At 43.3% G+C, this 21,970-nt stretch overlaps 1 protein-coding gene across 3 annotated transcripts in view; it reads left to right on the top strand.

Moving 5' to 3' along the window:
• CNTN4 (contactin 4) overlaps positions 1 to 18,841 on the top strand; it is an 813,748-nt gene extending 794,907 nt beyond the window's left edge. For all 3 annotated transcript variants that reach the window (XM_032458061.1, XM_032458059.1, XM_032458060.1), the window contains 8 exons: positions 1,577 to 1,726; positions 3,564 to 3,634; positions 4,682 to 4,916; positions 6,289 to 6,401; positions 6,964 to 7,150; positions 7,581 to 7,693; positions 14,778 to 14,946; positions 16,992 to 18,841. In XM_032458061.1, coding sequence (XP_032313952.1) covers positions 1,577 to 1,726; positions 3,564 to 3,634; positions 4,682 to 4,916; positions 6,289 to 6,401; positions 6,964 to 7,150; positions 7,581 to 7,693; positions 14,778 to 14,946; positions 16,992 to 17,092 — 1,139 coding nt within the window. In that variant the 3' untranslated portion in view covers positions 17,093 to 18,841. The remainder of the gene's footprint in view (positions 1 to 1,576; positions 1,727 to 3,563; positions 3,635 to 4,681; positions 4,917 to 6,288; positions 6,402 to 6,963; positions 7,151 to 7,580; positions 7,694 to 14,777; positions 14,947 to 16,991) is intronic.
• The last annotated feature ends 3,129 nt before the right edge of the window (positions 18,842 to 21,970 follow it).

Below are 21,970 nucleotides of genomic sequence, written 5' to 3'. Positions count from 1 at the left end.
TAACTTCAGGAATGGGCTTCTGTGTTTCCAGCTGAATCACTTTCTTCTCAGTCACAGGAGTGTTTTAGGAAGGAGAGAGAGGAAAGATCTGGATGTTAAGGAGTTATGGGTTTCAGTCCTGACCCTGTTTATCAGCAGATTTCTGTACATCTTCATCTTTCTCTTTTGTCAAAGGGACATAGTAAGAATTGTTTATGACCCAATGCAGAAATGATTGTGAAACTTAAAAAAAAAATGCTGCATAAATAGAATGCAGCAAAGGAGGAAGAGGGAGATGATGATGATAATGACAGTGATCGTGATAGTTTTTACAAAAGAAAACAGCCAGGATGTGTTGGCCCTTGTTACATGCCATCTGCTCTCCTGAGTGCTTTCCTTGAATTTTCTCAACCGCACTGTGAATAGATGATGTCATTAGCCTCAGCGAGCTTGGAGGAAAGTCCAGAGCTTCCTGGCTTGTGGCCTCAAGCAATGAGCTGTGCCCTCAGGTGAAGGAGCCCTTCCCCACAGGCTGCTGGGTGAACATTGTCAAATCCTGCCTCTCTGACTCTCTGATTCCATTTTCTGTGTCCTTCATCCCTTTTATGTTTACACCTTCTCTCCTTAGATACAGTAATGCAGTTCACTGATAGAAGTAGTGTGGACTTATTATTTACTCCATTGTGATAGTAAGTTATAGAGCGTGGACCGTGCAGTCAAAGTGCAAATGCAGTATGACCTTGGGTGAGTCCCTTGACCTTTCTAAGGCACATTTTAGACCTCAAGAGAGTTAGAGAAATTCCACAAAAACCTGATGCTTTCATTGAAGCTCTTCATCAGGAGAAATAAATTGTAATAAAATCCTACTCATAATGTAATCACCTCTACATACATCTGAAGAAAGAAAACTCTAGTCTTTTGTCCTGCCTTTTTCTCTTCTGTTATTCCACCTTTCTAATAAATAAAATAAAATCATGGAGTAAAAATTTTTTTAATAAAATAAAAATGAAGGGATATGGGATTATATGAAATCATGTGTGTGAATGTTTTGAAAGTTGTGAAGCCCGGTAGAATTTAAAGAGTCTTTTTTAAAATACTACTTCTTTCTTTTAGAAAGTTTTTTTTTTTTTTTTAATGGAGGTCCCGGGGATTGAACCCAGGACTTTGTACATGCTAAGCATGCGCTCTACCGCTGAGCTGTGCCTTCCCCACTAAAGAATCTTTCATTCAATAAAAAAAGAAATGAAGAGAATAATTTTACCTTACTCATAGGATAGTTGTAAGAATTAAACAGTGTGCCCAGCACGAGACAGTAAATGTTGAAAAACATGTGAGGTGACAACAATTATGATTACAGACAAGCAGTTTTGGGCCTTGAAGGCAGTCTTGTGTGATGTCATCTGCTGGGGTCTGATTTGAGTTTACTAGTTCAGCATAGAGCATTGTGGGATTACCTCCCTGTGGCCCCTGTTTGTTCAGCTACCCTCAGACCAGCAGCAGTGCCCTAAACACAGTAATGATGCTGTTGAGAGACAGAAGTTCCTGTCCTCCCAACGTGGGACCCTGTGAAACATCCCCGCCTTTGGATGTCTTTCAGTCCCGGAACTTATTGATGGGAAGACGTTCACAGCGACCGTGGTGGGTTTGAACCCTTGGGTCGAATATGAATTCCGCACAGTTGCAGCCAATGTGATTGGGATCGGGGAGCCCAGCCGGCCCTCGGAGAAGCGGCGGACGGAAGAGGCCCGTGAGTAGCCCCCCGGATAGTCTGTTCCAGCAGCTCCTGTTCCTCAGGGGAAGGCTCTGAGTTCTCCTTGCTTTTCAGCTGTATCAGCACACCCTCCCCCTCGCATGACCATAATGATCAGAAATCAGGCCAGTAGGTGCTCAGCTTAACCAGCAGTGAGTTTCTTTTGTTGTTGTTGTTGTTGTTTATTTTTTTATTGAAGGATAGTTGATGTTCAATATTATGTAAGTTACAGGTGTTCAATATAGTGATTCACAAGTTTTCAAGGTTCTGCTCCATTTATAGTTATTTTTAAATATTGGCTCTATTCCCTGTGTTGTGCAAGATACCCTTGTAGCTTGTTTTATACGGAATAGTTCGCACCTCTTAATCCCCTGCCCCCGTATTGCCCCTCCCATCTCCCCTCTCCCCACTGGGAACCACTAGTTTGTTCTCTTTGTGTGTGAGTCCCAGCAGTGAGTTTCAATCCAGAGTTAAGTCCTCACTCTTCAATGGGTCCCCTGGTTCAGAAAGAGACACTCTGCTTAGTTCCCTCAAATGCCAGCTCTTTCCTTATTGGTTCCTTTGTCACCAAGACTTTCCTACCAGGATTATTATTTTTGTTAATGCACATCCCACACTTGAAATGAAATCAGCTCACAGCAACCATTAGTGGCCAGGACTAAGTTCCTCAGAAATGTTCAGTGAGATTTTCTGAGGGTATAAGCCCTTCCCAAAGCTGAGACTGGAAACGTCCTAATTCATGACAGCCCCGTTGGCAGTTCAGTGTAAGTTTCTGTGTGCACAGCTTGAGTGAGCACTGGGAGAAAAGATCATAAATTCATCCACAGGGCGGGAACTTGGGCTTCTCGCACGTCGCATGGGAGCTCTAGGCATGCATCTGTGTGGAGTTCCCAGCTGCGATGAGGCCAACTGGTAGTTGAAGGAAGAGCCAAGTCCCTAAGCAAATGGGAACTATGACCCTATTCTTGGACAGAAATCTATCCAGGTCTCTCTCATTGGCTTTCTCCAAGGGGACATACCCAGTGACCAAATCTGCACCCCAGCCAGACATTTTTAGATTCTGTCTGGAATCTTTCATTTCCATGGAGATCATATAGCTCATCCTCATGCTTTCTTCCCCCTCCAAAATCGTCATATAATTGATTCCTCTCTGCAATCCCGGAGAGGAAGCTAGCGCCATTTCCCCTCTTTTACAGAGAAAACTGGGGATCAAAGAGTTTAAGCACAGTGAGCCAGGGGTCAACCTCTGTCCACCACTTCCTTCAACACCCAGCTCAAAACTCGCCTTCCTCCAAGAAGCCATTAGCCCAGCCCTGCTCTGAGCAGCCTGCTGCTTGCGAACGCCACCGCACGTCTCCATTGTCTGTACCAGCTGTTGTTGACTGTCCACGTGGCTCTGTCATCGTTCTGCATGTTTCCCTTGCAGTAGACTGTAAGCTCTGTGGGGGCAGAGTGTGTGTTGTCTCTCCTTTGTGTACCGCCACCTGGCTAATAAACGCCTACCCAAGCATTAGAACCAGGACCTCATTCCTTTCCGCATCCCACTGAACCTCGGCTTCCAGGGGTGGAGCTGAACATGTCCATCATGTCAGATAACACGTGTACCTTGTTGAATGGGAAACAGGTAACTCATAGCAACTTCCTTGGTCCTTCTCATTCCTTGAGCTGATGCTTCGGATCCCTGGACCATACCATTTCTGATCTCAGAAGACAAAGGTGTATGCATTAGAATATTTGTTTAAAGTGAGACACTTCAGCTAGACCACTTTCCTGGCACTCATTCGCTTTTGCCATCTGACATGACTTTTTTTTTTTTTTCTGTCTCCCTAAACAGTCCCCGAAGTCACCCCAGCTAACGTCAGTGGTGGTGGAGGCAGCAAATCTGAACTGGTTATAACCTGGGAGGTAAATGAACCACGGAACAAAAAGGAACATTAGTCTAGGCTGTTTTACTATTGTCCTCAATGTTAAACATGTCTGGGAAGTTTCCTCCTCTGGTTTTTAACAGCTGAAATCCATTTGAATGCAATGACTCCCTCTCATGGCATTAATGATTAGCGGGAAAAGATGGTGCTTGTCCATCAGTTGTTAAGTTTTAATTCAGTTCATCACAGGAAAAACAATCATGAAAGGGAAGACCACACAAGAAAAAATATATACATATAGAATATATACATTAAAAGAAGGCTGGTTCAGAGAAAAGCGGTTTTTCTTTTCTTCCTGAATTGCTGCAAAGCCAATTGATCTAAAACATCTGCCCACAATAGATTCCATGTACCAGCACGATTTCCTGGGATCGGCTTTGCTGCTGGAGCCTTCTTGTATTAGTTTTTTTTTTTAAGCAACCTGGAGGTGTGTTAGCCACCAATGTATTAAAAATTGATTTTGAGAGAAGAAGTCAGAGTTTTAGAAAGGGTCCTTAATGTTTTCAAAGGATCCTAGACAACAACCCTACACTTTCAGATCTTTGATTTAACTGAAACCCCAGCAGTGAGAGAAATCACTCAGCCCTGCCAGCTCAGCCGTTGCGCTCTGAGAGGGAAGATGTTGCCAGAGCCAGGATGGCCCTGACTTCTTTCTTGAGATCTGTGTCAACAAGTGTGTTTGGCACAGGACAGAGATCAGTATTAGACGGTACATGCTGGCAGTGCTGGGTTTCAGATCAACGGTCCCTGTATCTTCCACAGTCATTTTCAACAGGTTCAGAGCTGGGTCTCCCCCATCAGGAAGCCAGGCTCTCCACTGCAGGTATTCCTTGATTTTTTAACCTCAGCTCCAATACCCCCTGAATATCTAAGGTGGACTGATGGCAAGTCCCAAATGGAAGACTCAACCACCATAAGATAGGTGGGGAAGGATGTGGACAAGGCGGGGGTTGGGGGGGAATAAAACAGTGTTAGCATTTGAATCAGACCGCTGTGATTTCTGAAGGCCCCCTCCCTTCCTTCCCAGACGGTCCCTGAGGAATTACAGAACGGCAGAGGCTTTGGTTACGTGGTGGCCTTCCGGCCTTACGGGAAGATGATCTGGATGCTGACCGTGCTGGCCTCAGCCGACGCTTCCAGATACGTGTTCAGAAACGAGAGTGTGCGGCCCTTCTCTCCCTTTGAGGTTAAAGTGGGCGTCTTCAACAATAAAGGAGAAGGCCCTTTCAGCCCCACCACGGTGGTATACTCTGCCGAAGAAGGTAGGATGTTTCTTCAATTCTGAGATGTTGATTTCAGAACGTACAGTCAGTTTAGCACTCTCCTCAGAAACTGAAGGCGTTTCCTGATTTGAGAAAAGTGTCATGTGAGAAATATGATTCATTCTCTACCACCAATCTCTTAGAAAGATAGCAACTCCACTGTCTATAAAAACAAATGATTATCCATGATTAATTCCAGTGCTCAGGACCAGAATCGCAGGTACCATGTGAGATCTTCATGTATACATATTTTTTTTAATTGAAATATCATCAGTTTACAATGTTGTGTCAATTTCTGGTGCACAGCATAATGCTTTAGTCATACACGTACATCCATAGATTCCTTTTCAGATTCTTTTTCATTCTAGGTTACAAGATATTGAAACTCTATATATATTACGTTCAACAGAATTATATTTTGTTTTATGCCTTTAAGTGAATACCAAAATAGAATTTGCATTTCCTCTCACCACCTATGTTTTCATGAGTCCTATAGTGGACTCATAAATTCCTCTTTTATTAACGAGACAGGTAAGTCACAAAGCAACGTGATTGTGCACATTGTCATGCCGTTTAGGGGTTCTCACTCATTTCTCCTGCCTTTGTGCTCACCCGGCTCTCAGAATATCATGATCACTAAGTGTTAGCAGAGATTAGGTTCATGTCTCTCCTGCCGGGAAGCATTCAAGAGCAAGCCACTGTGAAGCGAAAGCAAGTTTATTTAGAGAGATACGTATTCCATAGACAGAGTGCAGTACGTCTCAGAAGGGAGGGCAGCCCCAGAGCATGGGGTCATCCAGGAAGGTGAGAACGGCCCTAGGAGATACACATTGCATAGTAAAGTGGAAGTAGATTGATTCAGGGAGGTACACACTCCATCGACAGAGTGGGGCTGTCTCAGAAGGCAAGAGAGGGGGCCCCAGGGTGTGGGGTTGCTAGTTTTTATGGGTGGGGTAATTTCACATGCTGACAAGTGGGAGGAGGATTCCAGCAATTTTGGGGAAGGTGCAGGGAGTTCCAGGTATTGGGCCCTTGCTCACTTTGGGGCCTTTTAGCGTCGGCCTGGGAACTGTCATGGTGCCTGTAGGTGTGTCATTTAGCAGCTAATCTATTACAACGAGTGTGTAATGAGGCTCAAGGTCTACTGGAAGTCAAATCTTCCACCATCTTGGGCCGAGTTGGTTCTAACCAGTGTGTGTCCTCTCCTCGATTGCTTTTTCATTCTTTTGACGGTTGTGCCCTGCCCCCTTCCCTCCTGTTTCATTAAGACTATTCTATGATCATGGAGTCTTTATGTCTTCTCATGCTAGTATCTAGAATCCTATTCCGATGCAGCAGATAGAGTAGTCACTCCTTCCATGCTCACCCGCAGAACCCACCAAACCACCAGCCAGCATCTTTGCCAGAAGTCTTTCTGCAACAGACATTGAAGTCTTCTGGGCCTCCCCCATGGAGAAGAACAGAGGACGGATACAGGGCTACGAGGTAAGCAAGAGACTGGTGCCTTGGTTCTGGGAAAGAGTCCCCATGTCTCAGGGAGAACTCTCCAGACACACTCTGATGGGAAGAAAACCTTGACTCCCCTTTAGAGGCACTTGTTTTAGAAAACAGTGATTACCAGTGGAGCATTAATGGAAGCACCGAGCATTTCACTGTGAGATCCCCCCTCTCCGTGGTACACTCCAGAGACACCTGTCAAAACGCCGGTCTAAGCATGTATAAGGTGGTTGACAAAATGAGCTCTGACTTCTGACACACCCAGGATCACCTGGGCTCAAAACAAGGTGAGGAAAAAGAGAGAAACACGCGACCATGGTTACACCAAGTTGCCACCTCACTGTGAAGCTAAGAACACAAAGGGGGCCTTTTTTACTGTGGAGACTTTCTCAGCGTATACAAAGCTCTTGGTCTGAAAGTTCGGCTTAGGACTTGCTATAGAGAAAATTAACTGTGTCTTAAGAACCTTGCTTTAAAAAAAGTCACCGGATGACATTGGAAATATCCCCAGTAGATATGCTGTCCAAGGTCTTCCTTTTGATTTTCTCAGGTTAAATACTGGAGACATGATGACAAGGAAGAAAATGCCAGAAAAATACGAACCATAGGAAATCAGACATCGACCAAAATCACCAACTTAAAAGGCAGCGCTCTGTATCATTTAGCCGTCAAGGCGTATAATTCTGCTGGGACGGGCCCCTCCAGTGCGACGGTCAACGTGACGACCAGAAAGCCACGTAAGAACATTCTTGTTCGGAAATATTTTAGGGATTCATCAAACATATTCCAAGTTCGTTCCCCATCCCCACCTCCCAGTGATCATTTGCATACTAATTGGTATCATTTTGGAGATGCAGATTTACCTCAGCACTTCAGCTGAACCTTTCGGAATACCATGCAAAATTCATTGCTCCGGAGGACAGAAAGATAAATGTTTTCTCCTCCCTGGGAAGGGCCACTTCTTTGCGCTATAAATGTTAGGCGACCAGCTGAATCTTTTTCCATTTGCAGTGCTGTATCTCGGCAGATTTTAGTGACCTTGAAGACACATATTAGTGCAATAGCCCGTTAAATTGCCTCCACTCTCGAATTCTAGTAAGGAGATATTCCTCAGAATCCATTGAGACTTAATAATCTGTGACTCCGTATATCTTAATTTTTTTATAGCACCAAGTCAACCCCCCGGAAACATCATATGGAATTCATCGGACTCCAAAATTATCCTGAATTGGGATCAAGTGAAGGCCCTGGATAATGAGTCGGAAGTAAAAGGATACAAAGTGGGTACTTTCTTTTTGGCAAAGGCACCTAATCCTGCTGTCAGTGGGGACAGACTGTCCCCGTGAGCCTTAGGAACGATGTTCTTGCTTTCCCTGACGATGCTCTCGCAGCCTCTATGGCAGCCTCTGCCCCGCCATGGCCGGGTCTGAGTTTTATATATAGTCCACGAGCTCTGGACAGAATTTAGAAAATCGCCTAAACTTTGGGCTCAGGCAGAGTCATTCGGAAATATTTAAATACCCTGTGGTTGGGTCTCCAGAAACTCATGATGAACCACATTTTTAACATTTCTACTGTCAGCTTTGTTTTGTTCTTTTCTTGATTGTATTTTTTTTTAATCAGTAGTAGTGATTTCACAATATTACTAATGATTAATCTTTTTGTCCATGTTCTTATTGTTAGGGAGATATATTATATATATGGATTTTTTAAAGAAATTCATTTGCCTGATCCTGTAAACTTTAGCCATACTTTAGAGAGCTAGTAAAGAAAACAGCCTTCATGCCACAGTGAAAAGGCATTATAAACATCTTGTTTTGTTTTACTTTTAAACTACACTTGAAGCAGTGCCGGGCAGGCCAAACAAAACTAGTCGGCAGGGTGAATTCACAAGCAGCAGTCTGCCTGTTTTGTGCCGTTTTGGCCCAGAGATGGTGAGAGTGTCGTACTGACGGTGCTGTCAGGCACTCTTCACAGAACCCGGGACTGTGGGACAGTAAAGCCGGAGCTGGCATCGCGAGTTGACATAGTTGGTGGGAGAGCCTTGGGTGATGTGTGTGACATAGCTGGTGGGAGAGCCTTGGGTGATGTGATTAGAAAGCCTCCTTGCCTGGGACTAGCTTTCCTTCATCCGCATGACACAGTGGCTTGTATTCTGCCAGCAGAGAAGCATTCCCTCAGAACCAATCTTCAGACCTTTCACTGGGTCACTTTTTAACAGCAAACTTTTCTGGAAAGGTCTTCAAGCAACCACATTCTGGTCCTCTAATCGCTATGTGACTTTTGGTAAATCACTGAACCTCTCTGGGGCTGCATTTCTCTTTTACTAAAGGAGAAATCTTCTGGTATCTTCATCTTCCTCAGAGCCTTTGCGCCTCTATTCCATCTCCCTGGGACCTGCCACGAGTTAAGTCCGCATCCTTTATCAGCCACTCATCTTTCAGGTCTGAGATTAGAAGCCTCTTCTGGTGGCCAGAGCTCTCTCTATTTGTCAGCTTTCTCAGAGTACTTCCCATCCTCCTGGGTAACTGATCTGCTAATGACTTATTGTGAACCCCTGGGCTGTGGGTCTCCAGAGCACGGTACCTGAATTGGCACCACAGTTTTCTCCAGCCAAGGATGCATTCGCTATGGTGATATTAGAAGGAAGCCTTCATTTCCTGAACTCCTAAATCATGAGCCTCTTACGGTGAGATAGTGTGAAAGAGCTCATCTGATCAGTCTCAGCCAGGACAAGAGACACAGGGGGTCGGGTAGGCTGGAAGATGAAAGAGGAAAGAGTAGACTCAGACGAAGCAAAGACAGAAGAAGGAGTGAAGACAGCCCTTGCAACTTCGGGGTCTGACCCAGGCTAACACTGCCAGGACTTTGATCATCACATGAAAGAGATGCAGATACGATCTGGGCCGAATTAATTTAACCAAACCAAGGGAGAGAGTGGGGAAAAAAAAAACCCAGAAGAGAGAGAGTCTTTCTCCCCACTTCTAGTTCTATTAGAACAGAGAAAACACACACACACACACACACACACACACACACACACACACACAATAAAAGTTTAGAAAGTTTTAGGAGTTCCTGAGTAGGGGCATGAGTTCCATGAGTGAACTTTTTACTAGGTTTTAAATTCATGTTGAAGCTGGTGTTGAAATAAAACTGAAAGGCCGGGAGCTCCCTGGAGTATTTCAGGCAACCAAGCAAAATGGTAGCTGGAGACCCCGGAGCTCAGCCAGCCGGAGCCCTTCACTTCACAGATGCGAAAACTGAAGGCCGCCGAGTAAAGTGACTTGGAGTGCCCTCAGCTTTCACGAGGCAGGGATCTATAAGCAAGCTGAAGTTTGCTTCCGTGAACCAAGTCTGAGAGATTAGAGGCATTTTTAGAAGAAAAATTGGGAAATGAGTTTTGTCTAGTTGCTATGTCTTCATCGTACTGCTCCTCTCAGAAACTCTCGTGTGACCTTGTCTGGGTAGCACCTTTCCAAGAAGGCCCTTCTATATATATTTTTTAATTCAACAGATGCTTTTGCAGACTGGAGAGTCAGTGGAGCAGCACTGAAGTGGGCAGGTGTGGTGGAATAAAGAAAACAAGAGCAACAAGGGGGCATTCACTGCCCAGGGAAGAACTGGGGCTTTACGTAGGATTGGGGAAACTTTCTTTCTGTAGAACTAGAATGAAACATTGGAACAAAGGACACCTGGAGAACATAGAAACTTCCGGATGTGAGCCACAGATCAGATAATAGAAGCTATTTTTGGGGGGCTGGGTAAAAAAATCCAAAATGTATGTATTTAATATATTCATCACAAGAGCCCGAACAGAGGCTTAATTTTTAAAACAGAAACAAAACAAAAATGATACCACAGCTCAGATACAGAGTCCTATCCAGAAATCAAAGAAAGGACAGATCACATAAGGGGAAAAAAAATCATAACACAAGGAGACCCATGGATTTAGGCTTTTTCCCCGAAAATACGATGTATCGTGTTGATTCATTGTATCTTATAGATATCTAAAGTGTATCTATGAAAAATACGGTGGCACTTCCAAATTGGGAATTCCATGCCTCAGGAAGCATCCTGATGGGTGGGTACCAAATGTGTGAGATGCTGCAGGATCCACCTGGGCTGACAGTAGAGGAGAGGAGTAACAGGGTTAGACCAGATGGTAGGAAAGGGCCCTTTCTGAGTTCTTCTTGATTTCCAGTTCAATCCCTTCCCTTCTCTTTAGGGCTGGGACTGGAGGAGCCAGACTCCCTATACATCCCCGTTTAGATCCCAAGGAATCTGACTGTAACTGGTTATAGATACTGAAATGCTACACATACAATGTAAATGTTCAGGGATATATAGTTTTGTAAAAATTACACGTGTGTCTGTTTTTTGCTTTTTCACCTAAATTGTCTAGATTTCTGCTTGGGGTTTCTGCTTGGGTAAGCAGTCTTAAAAAGAAGTTGACTTGAGAAAGTTTTAAGTCCTAGAATATTCTTTCAGCACAAAGCATCAAGCTATTTTAGGACCCTTGTGCTAAAAAGAGAATATGTGGTTTCAGTGTCACAAACTAAACTGTCTCCAGAGCCAGGCAGGTTACATAAATGGGTTGACTCAGTCCTTTCAACAAATACTGTCAATACATGTGCCCAGCGCTGTTCTAATTAATTTTAACTTGATAATGACCCATGAAGTAGGTGCAGTTATTAGCCTGAGTTTTATAGATAAAGAGCTCATGGCACGGAGTTTAGTGACTTGCCTACTTCACATAGCTAGTATTTTCTTTCACAGATCTATTGAGATACCACTGACATATAACATTGTGCAAGTTTAAGGTATACATGTGTTGATTTGATGCATTTATAGATGGCAAAATGATCACTCCATAGCAGTTGCTAACACCTGTATCCCATCACATAATTACCATTTCTTATTTGTGGAGAGAACATTTTCGATCTTCTCTCTTGGCAACATTCAAGTATAGGACAGAGTGTTATTAACACAGTTAGTGTATTGAAGACCTAGGATCTGAATACAGGCAGTGTGGATCCAGAGTCCCACCTTTTAGCCACTCAGCTCTTCTGCCTGCCAGCAATATCAAGTGGTAATGAAGTACTACCAAGAGAAATAACTCAGAGTGAGGGGGAACAGACAGTGCCATGGACTAGGTAGAAGAGGTTATTTTAAGTAAAGCCCCGGTAAAGCCTCTATTAAGAGGTGACATTTCAGGTGGGCCATGAAAAAAGGAGGGCGTGAGATAGGCACCTCTCTGGGAAAGAATGTTCCAAGAATAGAGCGCAGGATGTGCAAAGGTCCTGAGGTAGGCACATGCCAGTGTGACACAATAGGAAGTGTTGGAGACTGTGATCAGCTGCAGAGTTTGTGATTATCCAGAATAAGCAGTAGCTTCTCAGCTTCACCCAGTTGTTGCCAGACAGGCATGTAGACCAGTGTGATCATATGTTCCAGTTTTTAGTAGAGCCCAAAATTTTATCATGTGCAGTTTCTTGGCTTTTAAATGTTGACATCAAATTTTTTTAAAAAGTAAGTACCCAATAGTTAAAATATATAGGCCAAATGTGACCCATGGGCCACCAGCTTTCTATTGTCTAACCCCCTTGTTTTGCTTTTATGAAGACAGAGACCAGAGAGGGAAAGCAATTAGCCCACAGTCACACAGATGGTGGCCAAGCTAGACTTAGTTAAGAAAATAGGTTATGAACCTAGACTGTCTGTATTTGAATGCTGGGTCCCCACTTACTGACCATGAGACCCTGAGCACATTGCTTAACACCTTCAGGTCTCAGATTCCTCATCTTTAAAATCAGAATAATGGCAGTGACTACCTGGAGAGGTAATCTGCATTAGCACGTAGAATATACAGTGTTCGAACACGTAGTAAGCAGTCAGTAATGTTTGCTTCTATTACCATTATTCCCACAAATTTACTCTTTCTCCTTGTCTTCCACCCTAGATTATCTGAAATACAAGCATATCCTTCAAGTCAGTCAGCTGAACCCAGTGTTTGATGCAAATAAAGGTTTTACAGGCCTGGATTTAGAGGCCACAGCACTCCCCAGCATTACAAGGCTGATAAGCAGTGCTGATAAAAAGGGCTTTTTTTTTTCCCCCAGAAGTGTTCCTTTTGGATTTTTATTTGAAACTAGTTGAACTCTCTGCGTTCTGGCAAGGCCCAGAGGTAAATCAAAGAAGCAATTTCTTCCTCAAAGCCAGATGTGTCCTTGCATCCCATCAGCCAGCTCAGTTCCTGAAGGGCCGGGATGAGATGCTTTGGCAGACCTGAAGGTGCCGCAGGATTTACTGGCGCCTGGTCATTACTGAGCGGGTGCTGAGGCTGATACCACGGACGCTCCCGAGAAGGCAGGGGGATGCTTAGGAATCTTTCCACCTTAAGGAAATTGTGTTTTCCACCTTGTATTTGAGAGATATAAAGAAAGGTGATGAAATGCCAGGGAATAAATGGGATCTAAACCAGTTTAAGGGGATTTTATGAATTTCACTTGTGTTTGGTTTTTCTTGCAGTAGTAGAGTGACCCTATGTCTCTAACCTCAGCAAATCAGAATTTAAAGTGGGTCTCAGGGAAAGATGAGCCAGTCTTCTGGTTCTCAAAGTGTGGTCCCTGAGCCAGAGGCAAGGATATTACCTGGGAACTTGTTAGAAATGCAGACTTTTCAAGTCCTACCTCAAACCTATGAATTCAGAAACCCTGGGGTGGGGCCCAGCGATCTGAGTTTTAATCAGCCCCCCCCAGGCCATCCTGATGCATGCTTAAGTTTGAGAGCCTTGATCTAATTCATGAGTCCCAGCCCACATTAGCATCCCCTGAAGATCTTTTCTTTAAAAAGCACCAAAGCCGGGACCCTACAGAGTCCCAGGAGGGCTGGCGCTGGGCTAGGGCACCATGTTCCAGCTCCTCGCTGTAGCCATGTGGAGCCGGGTATTTCTCTATTGTGGGGACCGTCCTCTGTGTGACAGGATGTTTCACAGTGACTCGGGCCACTCCACCCACTCCCAACACCAGTAGCACCAGAAATGTCTGCAGGCATTGCCAAGTGCCCCCTGAGGGCAGAACTGCTTCTCCCCACTCCCACCCCTGTTGAGAACCGATGGGCTAGAGCATCAGTATTCTTACAAGCTCCCCAAGTGCTTCTAACATTCCGTCAGGAGCCAGAATGACTGATCTCACCCAGCTGGATCTTTTTTATTGTCGAGAGAAACGAACGAGTTCTGGTCAGTTAAGGGCGCGTTGAGGAACGTTCATCTGGCCACCCGCCAGCTCTGGGCCTCAGTTTCCTCATCTGTGGAAAGGAATAATAATGCCTGTCTTGTCAGATTGTTGTGACGATTACGCATGGTTCTGTCAATAAAGTGCCCAGATCATAGTAAACGTCAGGAAGTGTTTGTGGAGTAGGTCTCATCACAGTTGTTATATCCAGACAAATAGATGCACTTACCTGGCCAGACCTTGACAGTGGTCCTGATCGGAGAGGGCGATGAGCTGAGTGGGCGGTGCCGGGCGATGAGTGTGTTTTCAGCCAAGCTGGTTGGCCATCTCATCAAATGAACTATCACCCCAGACTCAGACCCAGCGGAGGCCCAGAGGAGTGGCCCTGCTGAAGCTACAAACACTTCTAGAGTGACGGCAAATGCACAGAACCTCCCCTCTCTTCTCTGTTGCTCAAAAACAGCTCCCAGTGTGAGGAGGAAAGGGGGCTGCTGCCCTTGCCCTTCACAGACCCTCCCCCTGTGCTGAAGCGCCCTCTCTCCCAAGGATTCAGGATGGTGATAACTTATCCCGTCTGCCTTGCGCTTCTAACCTTTGCCAAGTGTGTTTTTATCTCTTGTTCACTTTAAGCCTCCATAGATACTATTTCTTCCGCCAGACCCTTCATTATATCCCATTCTGTGCAACCTTGAAAACATCCCAGAAAGGTGGGTATTATCGTCCCCATTTTATAGAAGAGGGAAATAAGGCTCAGAGAGGTAAAGTAAGTGGACCACGGTCACACAGCAGCCAAGTCTCTTCTGATGCCAAAGACCCTTGTGTGTAACTGAGCTCTCTACATCCACCTTTTCCAGGTGTGTTAACTGAGCTTCCCCAGGTCATGTGAGGCCGCTCAGCACGTTTAGACTGAGAGGCTGCCGGAGCCTTTAAACTCTTTCTTCATGATGAAATAAATGGTACCTGCAGACATGTCTCTCACTATAAATGAGTCTTCCAGACGCACATGGGCAGCCTGACATCCTCGCGTCCCTGCCTTTCACTGGTGCCCGGAGGTGAAAGCAAATGGATGCTCCAGCTCTGGGGCCTCTGTGAGGACAGCAGGTGACACCTGTGCGTTCTGTATTGGCAGGTCTTGTACAGGTGGAACAGACAGAGCAGCACATCTGTCATTGAAACAAATCAAACATCGGTGGAGCTTTCTTTGCCTTTTGATGAAGATTACATCATAGAAATTAAGCCATTCAGTGATGGAGGAGATGGCAGCAGCAGCGAACAAATTCGAATTCCAAAGATATCAAGTAAGAATGTCTTTTTCTCCCTCCCTTCTCCATGTCTGCCTCACCTCCTAAGCCTGCCAGTGAGTCAGGGATTGGACAACATTAAGCCCGCAAATAAAAATGGACAAAACCACTTCCTTCCTCAGACCCTGATGTTTGCCCATCACAGGTAGTTTCATGCAAAAGACAGTTTGATTCGCTTGGACTGATTTAATCAATTGTCAATCACTCAAACACCAGATTAGAGAAGCCCCAGATCCATCACCCAGGTTTTTCCATGTGGTTTTCCGATGTGGTTTGCATCTATAATAACCCCCAAATTATAGCTTCAGACGTTAAAAGCATGACTCAGGCGGAACAAGCAAATAGTTCTTTCAAATGCTGTAGAAGCCTGTTCTTGTGACGCCATGTAATTTAATGTCTTTGGCTGAAAATATTTTGGACTCGACACTATTTTGAATGTGTCCATGTAACATACACATAAATGCACATGTCTACATATAGTTAAGATCATCTTTGTTAACAAAGACTGTTGAATCGTGCGTGAGGGTCTTCTTTTTTGAGGTAGAAACATTCAACCCTGTTTTTCAAATACTATGTTTATAAACATCTCAGCAGCATACTATTTTTGTTGTTGCTGTATGACTTCATGTATTTGAAATTTTTAAAAAACCAGAATAGGCACATCCAGAGAGACAAGGTAGTGGCTGATAGTGATGGCCGGTGGTATAAACTGGCTTCAGGAGTCCAAGGTTTCCTTCCGGGGTGATGAAAAATTCTGGAACTAGATAGTGGTGCTGGTTACACAACGTGGGAGTGTACTTAATGCCACTGAACTGTACACTTTAAAATGGTTAAAATGGTCACTTTTATATTATGTGTATTTTACCACAATAATAATTTTGAAAAGATTGGAGTTAGATTTCTAAGTGTAGATTTTCATTGGCCTTTGTTTTGAACAATCTGGAGATAAGGGGTTCGCTGAAGGACAGAGATAGAAATTTTCAAGCTGTCAGTAGGGGTACAGTATTTTAAATTGTGGTCAAAATCCTCACCACAGAGCTTCAGCCCCTGCTAAGAGTCCATCACATGACACTTCAGATGAGTCAAAGGTCTAGTATGTCTTGCTGATACCAAGTCATAGCAGAGCATCCCCCTAAGCACTTTTAATTGCATCTATAAAATGTGGATGCCTCAAGTGAGAACAGAAAATGTTCCTGGGTCATTTCACCCTTCTTCTGAATAAGCACATGTTAATGTTAATGAATAGAAACGACTTCAGGTGGGAAACCAAGGCTGCACCAAGACCTGCTCTGATTTCCGGAGCGGTTTGCCAGTGTCCAGGTGATGTTTGTATTTAATGCACCTTTTTTTTGCATACACACACTATAGGCATTTTTGTCTTTTAAAACACTGGGGAGAATTGGTTCCTACACCTCATTGGAGGAATCTGTCCCCGTCTGTTGAAAGGAATCAGATTTATAGTGAGATGTGGAAGTAATCTCCAGGCCACGAAAAACACAAGATTGGAGTTTGTTTTGGGGGTTAATTTATCTCACTTTTAAAAAATCTGACTTCATACTTGCTTATCATTTGCAAGGATTGTTTTTTTTTTTTTAGACTGACTGGTGATTCTTGGTTTAATTCATTAGAAAAACATATTTTAAGCAATTGTATTGGTCTAATTATTAGCCAATAGGGATGTTACTGAGAGCAAAACCATCTCTTTCTCGAGAGATTTGCTACTTTGTTGGTGAGAGATCTTACAATCGGGAAGAAACTTCAAACGACAGTTGGTAACCTCTTACAGTGAAAAATACAAGACGTATAAGAAGTTTGAAAAAGATTGAGATTGTTTTGTTGGAAAAAAAAAAAGAGGTATATTTAGGCAGACATGGGTTCGAATCCCAGTTCGGCTGTTTACTAACAGGGTAATCTTAGACTTATCTCCCTTCTCTGGGCCCCAGCTTCCTTATCTGTTAAGCGGTGCGACAGAAGCCCTGGGGCCTCGCGCCCCTTTGCGGTGGGCTGCGTGGGTGCTGAGTGAACGCCTTCTCTCTTTCCAGATGCCTATGCACGAGGGGCGGGGCCGTCCACTTCCAACGCCTGCACGCTGTCGGCCATCAGTACCATCATGATTTCTCTCACAGCCAGGTCCAGTTTATGACAAATGTTATGTAAAGGACTCGCTCTTTATAATATAAGCAACATTTAGCTAGTTGTTTTGAAGACACCCAGTACTAAGTAATATTGTTGTTCAAGTACATCTTATTACTGGAAAAAAAAAAATGTTTTTTGCTTCTTTAGGAATGGCATTATACAGTACTTCCTCAAAGCAAACCTAGCTTTGTCTGAAGTTTCTTTGGAAACTCTGCAGTGCACTGAAGACATCTGTAATATGATGTTACCAAAGCAGTTTACATATGTCCCTATATGCATATTTTTTATTATATATTTAGTGTTTTATAGAATTTTTTAAAGTTAACATGAAATGTAGATATTAATTTTTTTTTCCTCTGCTGTAAAATGCTCTGGGCAACACGATCATATGATTATTATTTGGAAATATTTCCTTTAAAGACACAGTCTGAAACTCATGTTGGTAAATAAATTGCAAATTACTTGTACAGTTCTACAAGGGTCTCGTGGCAGGACAGCTGAAGACTTGGTCTGTAACTCAAGGCTGCCGTCTGTGAATGAGTCTTTGGAATGGCTGGTGCACGGAATCACGTCGTTTTGACACGTACCATATGTTTTCCCGCCCTGTTGTGAATTTTGTTGTTCAGTACAACTTGAGATGGTTTTAGGAATGGCTGCAATCTCAACACCTAAACTAACTGCCCCAGAGGTACCTTGTGCAATACTCCCACCCCTGAATTTAGCATTGTACGGTAAGACTTTCTTTTCCCTCAGCTAAGTTAGCTAGTATCGTCTTTGTAGTAGCATTATCTTAGCCATTACATTTGAAGTTACGTATCCTGTAGTAACATAGACCACGAGTTACTATAGTCAGCCAAGTCTTTCAAAGGATAAAAGATCATTTTACTATCTTTAAATGTATCTGTTTTGAATGTACATTTTACAAAAAAAGAGAATTCTCTGTTGATGGATTCGTTAACTTCTTTACAAAATTTCTTATATATGTGTATCTCTTTAATAATAGAGCCCTGCTTTTGAAGCAAAATTATGTGTGGAGTCTGACAGATTTCTCCTATTTCAGCAAATTGTTGCCAGAAAGAATTTTTTTCATGACTCTGTAAAAGATCTTTAGTACAATTGTATGGTATCTTGACAACTCTCTCATTTTACAATAGGTAGCCTCGTTGCTTTATAAGTTTTCTCTTCTACGTCTTAAAATCACGCATTGGAAAGTGACAATATCCGTGTTCTTATGAAAAGAACCCTTTGGTATAATGGGGGAGGTTTTGTAAGCTGACACTAGTGGCACCGTGCATATCAAAGGCCATGAAATTTTCTAGAAAAATTTTCACGAGTAAACACGCTGCCACCTTTTCTTCTTTCTCAAAGAGCTCCAATTTGCCTGGAATTTGTCATTTTTGCTTACAAATACCGTAAGTTAACTTTTCAACCTTCTAGCTCTATTTATCCAATCAAGTCATGATCAGGATTCCACTTGTGTAAAAACTAGGGTGGTAACTGGGAAAAAAAAATATACTGTCAGTATTTCAAGCTGTGTTCCTTTCTCATTTTGATATGATTACTTCTATGTTAAAAGAAAACAAGATTTAAAATCACATGCAAAAAAAAAAATCAACAAAATAATAAAATGAATGAAAAAAAGATGATACCCCAGTTAGTTCCCAACCCCAGTGTAAATGATATTTACCAGTGATCTAGCATATGTAATCTTTTTTTAAAGGTATTGTTAATAAATATTCTGTCATTTGTAAAGATACTTGTCTTTTGGGAGCATTCTTCCTGCCTGCCTTCAGGGAATTTGTCAGCTCACCCTTGTGCTAGTTGTAATTTAAGATCACAGAGGGACTCAAAACTCTCTCGCTGTGATCCAAAGCTAGATGACCCAGAGGTATTCCTTTGGAACTGACAACCCCGAAGATACCACTGCAAACCCTCTTTGGAAGTAGAGAGGGACAAAAATCCACAAATAAAGATCCTGAAGATCAGACTTGAATATTTCCTCTAGATTAGTTAAATGTTTTCTGGATTTAATCTAAAGATACCTGTTGTTTTAAGGTATCCCCAACCCTGTAGCTAAAAGGATAAAATCCAAACCTGATTGGATTTAATCTAATAACAACTTAACTTTCTACCCAGCCACATGGAGCCCTCACTGGCCCCTAAACACTGCTTGCTTTTGGTCTCACCTCTGTGCCTTTTGGGCATGTGGCTGCCTCTTCTTGAAATACCCCTCACTCTTCTTTATCGCCCGAATCCCGACTGACCTAGGGTAGCTCCAGCCCCAGCTTGTCTGTGGAAACCTCCCACACTCCAGCCCTTGGTGACATCCTGCCTCCAAATTAGCTGCAGGCCCTGTTGATGCCCCTCATCTAGTAATCAATCAGGTACTACTTTTGGAACTCTCTTGTACTGTTATCTTGCATTTTAACTTAACTCCTGTATTGTTACTCAAATTTCCTTGTATGTATGCCTTGTCTTCCCAACTAGATTGTAAGCTCCTTGAGGGCAGGGACTTTGGTCTTATCTTCCATGTACTCTCCATAGTGCCTAGCACAGTGCCTTGCAATAAATAATCATTGATTAATTGATCGAAGGGGTCTTTGCAGTAGCATTTTGCATCAGTTGCCTGCCTGTGTGCCCCAGGGAACCAACCAGGGAAGACCATGTCACTATTTTTGCAAGATGGTGGAAAGTATTCAGGAGGCCTTGCTTCTGACTTTATGCGTTGAAAAAGTCCTTTACTCTCCCAGCTTCATCATCTGATAAATGAGGCCCTGGACAGCTGAGTCTGACTGAGCTCAAGGTAATTTTTACAAGTGCCCGTTGGCACCTTCACCCAAACGTGTCTGATCTATTAGTTTCCATGGTTGTTGCAGGTTAGGCTCTCTGGCTGCAAGCAACTGAAACAACTCTGGCTAACCTGAGCAAATGTGAAGGAATGACACAGGTTAGGGGACCCTGATCACACCAAGCCTGCACTCCGAGGGGAGGGATCGTTTAATAAAGGAAAAATTGAGATGATGTTTCCAGAAGATGGGATAATAAATACTGTGAAGGTCCAGGCAACACCCTTTCTGTGCTTAACACCCAGGGGAGATGCCCCCGTCCCTAATCCCAGTTACCCGGCTCAGAGGGATTTTTGCACAGTGACTGAAGGAGAATCACTAGGAAAAGGCCTATTTGCTTTGCTTATTTAACCATTTCAAGCATTTACTCTTACCTTCCTTTTGTGTGTGTAGCCCACCTGTGATTTAACTGTATAAAAGGAGATTCTATTTTGCCAGATACCGGATTCTCTCAGCATCCCTGAGTTTTTACAGAGTCCACAAACCCTGCGTACAAAACAGCATCTTTCCACGGGGGCAGAAGACATGGACGAGACATTTCATCTTCAGGTGAGCTTGGAATTCCTCCAGCCTGCGAGGCAGGAGCTGCTATAAGCTTTTATCTTAAGTTAGAATGATTGAGTTATTCCTACCTCACATGTGTGGTTATTTACATCTGGGAAGCAACGTTCAGTCCTGACTCACCTTTTCCCAGTCTCTCCCACCACCCTCCCTTACTGCAAATATGTTCCAAGAAGGTTGAATTAGAAAAAGTACATAAATAGTACATAATTAGCTACTAAAATGTCATGCAATTTAAAAAGCAATTTAATGAGATGTGATCAACCACCAGGTGATTTTTTTTTTGCACACTCTTTTGGATTATCAATGCTACTGTTCACCTCCATTAACACAGATAATCAAGAATTGGCTGTATTTTCCTTCATGACAATTAAAAGAATTCTCTGGCCAACTAGAGGGAATTGAGGAGCAAGGCTTTTAAAATCAAGACTTGAGAGTCACTCTCTGGACAACCCTAAAGTTATTCTATGACAAAATGACAGACACTGGGGCCTTATACAGGAAGCCTGGTAACGGTGGCTAAGAATATGGATTCTGGAATCTGATCACCTAGAAGACATTCAGACAATTGCCACTTATCAGGATCAAGTTTGGAAAGTTCCAAATGCATAGCTCTCCAAACACTAGCAAATTGTTTCATAAATCAGCCACTGCTGTTTTTCTCCAGTGACTGCAGACAGTCACAAAATATTGGACATAGAATGTGGGTGGTCCCATAACCAAAATGAGTTATGAACTCAACTGACACATCCATTATCACCTTTGCCTTAAATGCTTTCCTTTCTTAATATACATATTAACATTTGATAATTTAATAATACAATTAATAAACTAAAAACATTTAATATTATTAATAAAAGACGTTAGGCAGTAACGGCCCTCAGTCCAATGCCCGGTATTCCACAAAGCCTCCCTCAGTTTCCCCATCTGGAATTGATCTCATTTCTCTGACTCCAGGGAACGTCACGAGGACTCACTCGTGTCTATCAATCCATTACCTGGTATTTAAATCACTGGTGTTTATGTCTTTCCCCTGCCTCCCCAAAGACAGAAAGTATCTCAGGGTTACAGTTTGGCCGTGATCCTTAACTGCACTTCCCAAGAACCAGACCCGTATTCCCCGGTCTCTGACCCTAACAAAGCTGGAGGAGAATCTCTGGCACCCTTTGGAGTGACTTCCCCAGTCCTTGTCCCTCCTGCCAGTGGGGGATTACTGTCCGCCAGTCACACTGTCTGTTCTGAAAGGAGGCCCCTTTCCCCTTGTGCTAAATGGGCCATGCAGATTAAATATTCCAATTCCACAACTCAAGTGTAAACTACAACGCTCAACAGCACTCACAATTTAAACAAAATTAGCCTCTGTCCTTTATCCCCAACAGTATGGTTCATGGTAGATTAGTCGCACTCCAATAATATAGACACACTGAAAAGCAACAGTTAAAAAAAAAAAAAAAAAAAGGTCAACCATAAGATAGATC

The sequence above is a fragment of the Camelus ferus genome, chromosome 17, assembly GCF_009834535.1.
Source record: "Camelus ferus isolate YT-003-E chromosome 17, BCGSAC_Cfer_1.0, whole genome shotgun sequence".
Lineage (NCBI taxonomy): Eukaryota > Metazoa > Chordata > Mammalia > Artiodactyla > Camelidae > Camelus > Camelus ferus.
The sequence above is the reverse complement of the archived record's forward strand: the minus strand, read 5'-3'. Positions and strand labels throughout refer to the sequence as shown.